At 39.8% G+C, this 10,428-nt stretch overlaps 1 protein-coding gene across 2 annotated transcripts in view; it reads right to left on the bottom strand.

The window, feature by feature from the left end:
- Window positions 1-1,110: 1,110 nt before the first annotated feature.
- Window positions 1,111-10,428, bottom strand: part of col5a1 (procollagen, type V, alpha 1) — a 98,452-nt gene continuing 89,134 nt past the window's right edge. Inside the window, exons 64-66 of one of the 2 annotated variants that reach the window (XM_042508952.1) lie at window positions 9,569-9,637; window positions 3,661-3,894; window positions 1,111-3,455 (exon numbers count right to left, since the gene is read on the bottom strand). In XM_042508952.1, the coding sequence (XP_042364886.1) occupies window positions 3,309-3,455; window positions 3,661-3,894; window positions 9,569-9,637 (450 nt within the window). In that variant the 3' untranslated portion in view covers window positions 1,111-3,308. Of the gene's footprint in view, window positions 3,456-3,660; window positions 3,895-9,434; window positions 9,504-9,568; window positions 9,638-10,428 lie in introns of both variants that reach the window. The other variant, XM_042508953.1, reaches the window with a different exon arrangement.

Genomic DNA, 10,428 nt, shown 5'->3' with positions numbered 1-10,428 from the left:
AGAAAACTTAGAAACAGACATGATGGTAAACAAAACGTCACACATCCACACAGATCAAGTTGACAGACGAAGAAAATACATTTGCCACCGTGTTGCATTACTCGGACGGTTTTCCATGGAAGATTACTGTAAGAATTTCATGACATGTAACAAATTTAAATGACATTTCCCAAAACTTTCAATGTTTTTTTTTACTAAGTCAATGACTTTTCCAGGCCTGGAAAATGTGAATATGGTTTTCAATGGTAATTCTGTGAGATATGAAATCTGGCCATCTTCATTTCGGCGGCACTTTTCAGCTCAGTGGGGTCACCACAGGCAACATGTGGGTTAATGGGTGTGTTTACTTTTCCAACAAAACCTCAAAAAAACAATAAGTCAGAAGCAACAAAGTGTAAAAATGTTGCAGGCTGTGTAAAAATGAGTGTTAAGTAATATAAGTACATACACTTTCTGTCCAAAAATGCAGAGCTGGGATGATTCTTGAAGCAGTCTGTGTTTGAAGCATCAGCAGGAGGATTTGTCTCGTGCGGGGCACCTGCGGAGGAAGAGTTACAATATACAAGGAAGTGCAGTTAAAGCCAGCCTTACCTGTTAACACACCACTTATTCATTTAGGGTTTCAACTTTCAGCACACATTCTCACACACACACTCACACACACAGGTTGTTAACATGAGGACTATATATTTAAATGTAAACGCAGTCTGAATGGCTCCATCCAAAGGAGCTCATGTTGTGTAAATTAATCACTTTCTCCTGTGTGCATGTAAAGAGGGGGCCTCTTACACTTTACACTATGGTATCATTTAACATTTATTTTTTTTATTTTAAATAATACAATAAATATACTACAAACGAACATTGGCTTGGGTAGAGTTACATCATTTCCTCTCCACTTCACAATGGCGGGACATGACCTTTTTATTCATCATTAGAAAAAAACCCCGATGTATCCTGATGAATTAAAAAAAAAACAAACGTGGACGTGGAGGTCATGTCACTCTACAAAAAAAAAAAAAAAAATCATAACAACAAGAGAGAAAACTTTACAATTTCATGCATACAGATAGGTTTTAATGCTTCAAAAGACATACAAGAGTGGATGGCCACAGTAAACTTGAATTTATTGACATAAAAACCAATATAACTTCTATCCTCTTATCCTTACACAGGTTTGACAAGACTGTGAAAACAAAACAGACAGACAGACAAACGGAAATCTACAAAATAAAAACAAAAAAAACAAAACAAAAAAAAAATGATGGCAGCATCACTGCTGGTTCTGGAAATTTACAAGAATTTGTTTCTCCTTTTTTCTTTTATATTGAGAGGAAAGTGTTAAATTTGGGTGTACTGCATCACAATGAGAAAGCCAAAGATGTACAAGCAGATATTGAGTTAACAGAAATGGTTCAAGTCACATACTGGAAGTTTTGAAAAAAAAAAAAAGGAAACAAACAAACCTACGTATAAAGGGCTGTAAAATTCTGTGGTAGATACTAGTGGTCATAAGCATAGAGAGTGCATAGTTTGAACAAAGAGCATAATTACAATAAGGGCAAAAATAGAAGCGGTTTTTGACGCTGCATGAAAAAACCCTTTCATCTGGCTAATCCTGTGACTTGCTCCCATAAAACAAAAGACTTTTCAAGTTGTTTCCCATACAAAAAAATTAAATTTCAAGCCACCATGTACCCTTAAAGCTAAATAATACCTGAAAACCTTTGGTGGAAGGGTTTAGGGTTTCACACACCAAACAAAACTTTGGACCATATCCCTTTTGGACGCTCAATCGCAACCATGTCCCACTGCTCTTCACTTTTGATGTGGCACAGATGATCCGACAGCAAAAAAGCCATAATGCAGCGTCTTAGAGCAACGATATGCAAAGCCAACAGCACCATCTCCTCTCATTATTCCAACATTTTCACCTCTGCAGTCCGCTGAAGCAGGAGATAACATATGCCGCCATGCTGCACTGATCTGTGAGTGGATATGTAGAGGAACGGCATGCAAACACCACCGCTGGACGTTAAAAAAATAAAATAAAAATGGATGCAGCCAAGATCCACCTGCGTCAAATGTGGTGGTTAAGAGAGTCATGGGGGGGCGGGGGGCGGTGATAGAATATCATCACCACAGATTTCCTTTCATTCAAACAACACAAACTAGAAAAATACATAGCACCACAGAAGAGAGAAAATAGCACCTAGGTTTTGATTTCTTTGTGTTTTCATTCAAATGTGACATCATCTCCCATTGCATAGTCAGATAGATGTGTATTTGAGGAAAATAGAAGCCGTTTATTAAGTTAAGGATATAGCCACCGAGGTGGGTGTTCTGTTCAGAGGGCACAAAAGGAGGAATGTATCATTATTTTGTTTCGTGACGCAAATCACATAATATCACAGAGCTTGTTTTCGTCTTTTATTTCCATTCTGTTTTTAAATTACAACAAGGTGTGCTCCACAAGCGCAACAAGACAGGACTTCCCAATTTGTTGGGGTTTTTTTTTGTTGTTGTTTTTTTTTTCAATTTACAAGTCGAATTTCCTCACTTTCGATGATTTCAATTTAGGTGTTATCCCTGTATCCATCGTCTCCTGCCTCACAATTTAAAAAAGTCACATGCACGTTTTGAAGCCAGAAGCAATAAACAATACCTGGAAAAATATACAGAATGTACTTACAAACATAGAAAATTATTTATATATATTTATATATATAGGAGTCCATTCCGAGGGAATGGGAGAGAGAATTATGCACAAACAAAGCTCCCGTAGTGAATGAGCAAACAAACCAACAAGAGACAAGTGAGAGAAGCCAGGGAGATGAAAACATGAGAGCAGAACTTAAGAAAAGAGAAGACAAAAAAAAAAAAAGCCAAATCAGATGGAGTCCGTGGCAAATACTGCGAGCGTCTGGAACGCTGCAGCTTTCAGGGTCGCCTTCCATGGTTCAATCAAAAAAAGTGTGATGACATGGGGCTAGGGGTGTGTGTGTGTGATTGTGAGTGTGTGTGTGCGTGTGTGTGTGTGTGTGTGAGGCAGGATCTGACATCCAGTTTCAAAACTTGCATGTGATGGAGAAGGCACACTGAGGTTTCAAGGTTATTTCCTCTATTCCTATTATAGAATTTCACTGTATTCTCAACTTGATTTCATTTTACTTGTACTTGTTGCTTTATGGAAAAAAAAGTTACTTTTTTACAAATAGAATTGTCCTATTCTTTTTCAATTGTTTTTTTTTCTGAGAAAACAAATATATGCTTTTTTTTACTTTTCTCCATTTGTTCAGTAAACAGTCTTAGCCGATGAAACAGACGGGGCCCACTTCGAATCCGAACTTCTGCGTGGAGCCTCCGAAATCGTTGAACATGATGTCCACAAACGGCACCTGTTCCACCTTTGGTGTGTTAATCTCAAGTACTGTCTTTTCGTAACCCTTTTTCAACTGTGGGAGAGAAGAAGACACGGCGGGAGGGAGGGTTAGTGTGCGGAAAAAATATTCTTCAGAAGTAAAAACATCACACACTTTCTGCAGGGCTCTTACACTCTACGCCACTACAAAGACAACAGAAACATCATTTTCTGACTGTTCATCAAAGGAACCCCGCCGATCGCTTACACACACACACACACACATCCCCTGGACTTACCGCACAGCCATCGACCACGGCGCGGATGTAGGGGTTGTTATCATAAGACATCTCCTCGTCGTTGGAGCCCAGGAAGCGGATGGCCTTGTCGTAGTTGTCCTGGTCCTGGTCGTGCCAGGCCACCGACTGGTAGCAGTTGTAAGTCATGTTCTGTCGGGCCGCCGCGCTCAGCAGCCGCATGAAGGTCATCTGGACCACGCCGATGGGGTTACCCTCCGCATCCACGTAGGAGAGCTGAGACAGAGGAGCACAGATGGGGTTAAACAACAGAAACACCGTAAGAAGAACCAGTGTAAAGAATGAGTGGACTGAGATGAGGAATAGATTCGGACAGATTCACTATACACACCGTCATGTCTCAACAATGCCATGTTTCTGTCTTTGGGGGACATTTTGATCGATCTCATCACTAGAAGTTCCTCTTTTACCTGTTTGAATTTCTAGGATGTGTTTTTTTTTACTGACAACAGTGTTAGAAAAAAAGGAGTCGTCATCCAGGGGTACAGAGTTAATATACGATCATGTGACGTTGAGATTGGTCTTGGTCTCAAGGACACTTGTGTCTCGGAATCGAATGCATTCGGACTCTGTCTTGTCTTGGTCTCTGACATAGTAGTCTCCAGATTTTTAATCTCTCTCTTGGTGTCGTCCCCTTAAAGTCTTGGTCTTGGCACAATCTGGTCTCGGTCAAGTCTTGGTCTCGGTTATAACAACACTACCATCATGTTCTGTGACAGCACAGACAAACTGGGTGGTAACTAGCTTGTGATATTCTCTGTTTTTTTTTTTATTGTCAACAAATCCCATGAGAAGACAAAGAATGGATACAGCATTGTATTGTGATGTATCCAGGGTGTATACGGATATCACGCACTTACATTTAACGCTTTTTCATATCTTTTTAAGATCATTTTGAAAGAAATTTCAGACTAGTTTTTGGACAAATCTCTTTTTTTATCCATGCATTGCAGGTAAGAAGTATATATGTGGTCCCGCACAAAGGTAGGTTTAATTTAAGTTAGATTAATCTATATTTTATCTATATTCTATTTTGAACATATGAGTGCAAGTATAAAGGACAAAGACAGCATAAGGCTCAGTCGTAGGTTTAAAGTACACTGTTAGTTGCTGCTGTATTGTGACAGGATACCAGATATTGACTTTTTTATTATATAAATTACTCATATCACAAAAACATGTTAAACTTTGGGTAGCCTACTGGAATAATATAATCAATTGTTTTTTTTCAGTCTGATAGGTACATTTTGCCGCAATAAAAAATGACTGAAAAGAGTTGAACAGACTGATCTGACAAAGCTTCCCTTAGGGACATTATTTGCAACTGAAAAAAGATACATTTATTTTATGGACATTTTTCTATAAAATTGTATGGATATCTGACATTATTGATCATTTAGCAGTGCTGCTCTGATTGCCTCACACCTGACAGCAGCCCCGCTGAGCTGCCCTCAGTTTTTACTTGTCCCTGATGAAGACTGGGAGTTAAAACGCACTATGCCTATTTATTAAAGGCTTTTTTAACTTTTGCAAAGCAGTGGGTCTTGGCACTGACCACAAAGCAAAGCACAAGTCTAAACTCCTCATTCATTCCTACTGAAAATGATTCTTTAAAAAGGCTGTAAATATACTAAGAAAGAAAGAAAGAAAGACTTTAACAGCGGGACACTGCAGACTATGTTCACCTACAGATTAACACATTTAGTGTGTGATGTGTTTTAAATGGTTTTAGGACAACAACAAAGCTTTTGTTGGTTTTGGTCTTAAATAGGGATTCGTTCACAATAAAAAATACTGAATATAATCTTATCCTTGAAGTGAAAGTAGATAACTTTTTAGCGCACTAGCTGACACTGACTGCTTATCAGCTCCTCGATCATAATCAAATACAGCAACTTTCACCACTGCTCATTTTACAAAGGCCAACACAAGAAAATGTGTTCTTTTTTTCTTCTTTTCCATGATCAAATGGACAGTGCATCATGGATGTTTGTGTCTGTCTGCCAGTGTTAGTGAGTGTAGCTAGCACACCTTCATTTTTCCAGAATCGTGCTCGGAGGCAGACAGAATCACACAGTGAGAGTGAGGCTTTCAGGGAACCAATCTGAACACACTTTATATCATACAAACAAAAATGTAATCTCTTGTGGTGACCTTTCTTTGACTTTTCTTTGCAGTAGATAAGTATGCCTATCTGTTGTTGTTTTTTTTGTTTTTTTTTACCATGAGGTCCAGAGAAAATGTTTAAGTCAGCATTTCTTTTTATATAACTCTTACTTATTCAGTATCTCTTTAAAACTCAGTGCAAATTGGTTGGGAATGATGTTTGAGAGCTGCTTCAGCGGAGATAGACGGTTTTTTGTGTCTGTGCATCATTGCATGTCACAGGTAAAGGAGCTAAAATTAGTGCTTCCACCTGGATGTTGTTATCTCCATCAATGGTGAGCAGAGCCAGAGCTGATAAATACCTGTGACCACTGCAGAGTCATTAGACACAGTGTGAATGTCGATTGTTACCTTTCCCATTACATTAAAAAAGTCAGATATTAGCAATTGTTATTGTTTATTTGGGTTGGGTTTTTTTGGTGCAGTGGGAAAGGGGCTTTATACTTATGATGAAGAAGTTGATGAGACAGTTTTAGCAAGGTGGTTGGAAAGTTTCTACTTCAAAATGCAAATATTTGTAAATGTGTTAAGGGCAGAGTCCTGCATCATGTCCTTGACCCTCACACACAGTGATTCAGGGTGGTATTTTGTCTTAATTTTAAATCCAGGTTCAGTTTTGGGTGAAACAAACAACATGCAGGTTGTATTGCGGGTGTTGGATGATATATATTTAAAAAAAATGAAAATAATGATAATGATTTCATGTGATGTGCTAATGTTTTAATCCTCTTACAGCTGACTTTGTGTGGCAGCTTTCTCTTTGGAACCAGCTGGAATGAGTCACTTCAATCAGGGGCGTTACTAACACACATTAAGAGCGGAGACGTGCTGCTCAATATTATGAGAATTAACAAAAATATTAATTTGTACTGTATTTAAACGTAAATTCAGAATATAAACTGTATTTCCTGAATTAACTTTGTTTTAAAATACACAATCTTAGTTTCACATGTATAAAATGTCCAAAAACAATCACTGCGAACATGCTGCCTAACCAGATTATTTTAACAATGCAGCTTATTATAGGGCTTATTGTTTTAAGCCGCACCTCAAATCTTGTGTCAATAGGTCAAGTTGGCTACAGGGTGCGATATTGGACGCCATGGTCCAGGGGCGGGTCTCGAAAATCAGAACCGTGCAGGATTAAATGTGTAACAAAATCTATATTTTTTAGCAATGGATCACGTGATGATACTATATAGATGGGGAAGAAAGGCCCAGAATATTTCCACACTCTAATGCCTGGAAGCTGCACTGATGTATAATCCTTAATGTGGAAAAATCTGCCATCAAAGTACAAAAAAAAAAGCATAACTAAACACCTCATTTAAATGTTGATTTTGTAATTATGTAAAACATATATCGAATATGAGCAAATTATGCTAAGTACATGAAAATGTGATTATCTTAACAGGAAATACGTTGTAGTAATGATATGTTAATTGCCCGGTAATTAACCCATAATTAACCTAGAATTTAGATTTTTCTGCCCATGTTACAAAAACACAGATATTTCCCATTAAGCTGATTATAATGCTTTGTAATCCTTACTGATAAGACGGCAGAATTGGAACCAGTCACGGTTCAGTTTACAGTGTAATGTCCGTAAGTTACTATCTGCATACCAACCATCAGGAATCCATTAGATCCACATAGTCGCTTCGTCTTGCAGACAAACAGGACTTACTGAGAGTAGAGCGCATGCAGCATCCACACCATGCAGCCGGAGCAGCAAACCGTCTGTGAGTCTCGATGTGGTCTTTCTCGACTTGTTCTTGCTCATAAGCACACGCACACACACACACACACACGCGCACATGCACATACAAACCCAGAGCGCCGACACTCAAATCTGACATTAACAGAGAGCTCTAATCATCTTCTCCATTTCTTTGTGCAACAATTTAGTGATTGATGTAATTAGCTAATTAATCACAAGATATAAACAATGAAGACTTTGTTCTGCAATATGTCGATGAGTGTTGGCGCGGCGGCTCGACAAAGTGCCAGTGTTCTGATGTTTTCATCCTCAGAGTGGGCGGGTAAAGTCTCATGCTTTGCCCATTTTACCCCACCACTCTTCATCCCCGCCCTGCGCAGCGTGTGGATCCAGCCCGACATCGCCACAGAAACATTACCTCTTTATCATCACAGCCGCAAGTCAACAGTGACTGAGTACCCAGAAGCCCCTGGGTGGTGACTGAGTGCCTGACCTGTTTGACTCAGAGCTACTCCGCCGGATCTAAGTAGTGTTTAAGGCAGACACTGGGAATGTGAGTGCTGCTGAAAGGCTGCAGCAGAGAGGGAATGATACTTATTTTTCCCCCCTCGTGGAGGATAGATGACCTGCTGAGGCGTGTTGAGATGTACGGCTGAAAAAATGGAACGTGTAAGGGAGAGAGGACTTAAGTGATGTATTCACTCTCAGGTGTTTTTGTCCAAACTATTAAATCAGCCGTGTGAGGATATTGCTTCCTGAGTCATGGGAGTGTCGAGGCACACAGTCACTCTGAGGGGATGCTCTCTTAATGCAGCAGAGGGGTGTGGATATATAGTGAAGACACTGAAAACAGCAGTACATGGTTTTCCATTTGTAAACCCTCTGAAACCAGAGCAAAGTGGCTTGATTTTTTTTTTTTTTTGAAAACAAGGGAGGAAGGCAATCAGCAAAAAAAAAGAAGAAAGAAATGACCCAGACATTAACAAGAAATTACTTAGAAGGATGAGAAAATTACCTGAAAATTGGTACAAAAAATCCCACAAACATGAATAAAAAGAAAAAAATAAGTTAAAAAAAAATGATTAAAAAAATCACAATTCTGAAACATAATTTTAAATATGTAATAATGAGAATAACTCCTGCACACAGTCTTACTTGCAAAAATCATTATTTTAATGCGACATTTCGCTAATAGACCTTCCCAGGCAAAAAGAAGCTTTTTTTTCCTGATGAAGGTCTAGCACCAAAACGACACATTAAAATAATGATCTCTGCAAGCTCGACAGTGTGCAGGAGTTTTTCCTCTAAGTTATGTTCTGCCTCTCTCCTACGCTCCTATTTGAAAATAGATGTGCAAAGTTTTCTTTTGTTCTGAAAAATGGAATTATGATAATTAGAAATGCAGTTTTGCCTTTTTCCTTTTTTCCCCTAGCTTTAAAAATGTACTTTTTTCTAAATCTACTAATTTCTTGCAATTTGTGGAACATTTTCTTACCAAGTTGTTCAATGATTTATTTCCATGCCTGTGAAATAAATCTCATCAATTTGCTCAAAGGGTTCAAAGGTTTGAATACCTACGAAAGGCACCCGAAGTAGCACAAGCAAAGTGATGTCGCTCCAGGTTTCAAAGGGTTAAATGATGCCAAACATAATACTTCTGTGGTCCACAAACCTCTCCTCCATTTCCTCGTAAGAGCATCACCCATGTCGTTGGACTGAAGGTGAGTGCAGCTCGTGCTGAATCATGCACCACGATAAAGAAAACAAACCAACAAGCAAAGTGCCACTGCAACCAGAACCATGCAGAGCCTCAGGCGCACAGAGTCCAGGCCTCGGCCAGGACTCTGGGGCCAAAGGCGGGGCCACTTACCAGGGAACCTCTCTTGTAGTGACTATACCATGTGCCTGGCGAGTCTTTGGGCCATTTTGCCATTTTGCTCTGTAAAATATAAGAGGTGTTCAGGGAAGGGAAAGGGACTGGGGGAAGTCGGGAGTCTGGCTTACCAGTTTACCACGTTTGAATTCACTGAACCAGGAGCCGGGATTCTCTTTTACCCAGGATGTGAGCCTAGCCTGGGGGCATGGATCGACAGAGGAGGGAAAAACAGCAGTGTTAAAGAAAGGAAAAACTTCTAACAGAAACATATCCCATCATTTTTCTTCCTCCCCTCTTCCTCCTCCTGTTTGTCCTCTGAGGAGTCCTCCAGACCTGAAACAGCATTCAGTAAGATCAACCAGACCAAGCGGTCCAGGGCAGAAAATTTTAGCAAGCCATTATGCCATTTTGTACAGTACAAACTGTAGTTGGCAGCTAATTGCTGCTGAAAAATTCATGAGTACACAGTGATTAATTAAGAAATGATCGCCTGCAAGGAGCTCTTATACGGCGCCCTCCATCCCCGCTGCTCGGTGTTAGCGCTGTGCAGCCATGGTGCACTAACTTTGTTATGCCATTAAAAGCTGTGAATTGGCCAACAGGGCACAGCTCTAATGATTCCAGCCATGACAATGATGAATTTCTCCATAATTAGATAGCAGGGTTTGATATGGAACTGTCATCAATAGCTTAATGCGTTAATGAATGATGAGCCGGAGATCACTTGTCGCTGGGAGATGGCATACATTAGACCCACGCTGCCTTGAAGGTGACCTTCAGTTGTTTTTCAGAGGAGTGGACTGAGCACAGGAGGAGATGTGACTTTCTCCTCTTTGTGGCTGTGATTCTGTAACAGTGCGTGGACAGTATAACTATGTGCTCTCATAATAACTGTGCCAATCTCACGTGGGTGTGTTTGCAGTCTCTGCTGAAAGACTGACAGCGCAGGCTTTTCTTTTCACCCCCGACACAAATGAGAGCGGCCCAT

Source organism: Plectropomus leopardus, chromosome 20, assembly GCF_008729295.1.
Source record: "Plectropomus leopardus isolate mb chromosome 20, YSFRI_Pleo_2.0, whole genome shotgun sequence".
Taxonomy (NCBI): domain Eukaryota; kingdom Metazoa; phylum Chordata; class Actinopteri; order Perciformes; family Serranidae; genus Plectropomus; species Plectropomus leopardus.
This window is presented reverse-complemented; position numbering and strand designations above follow the sequence as displayed.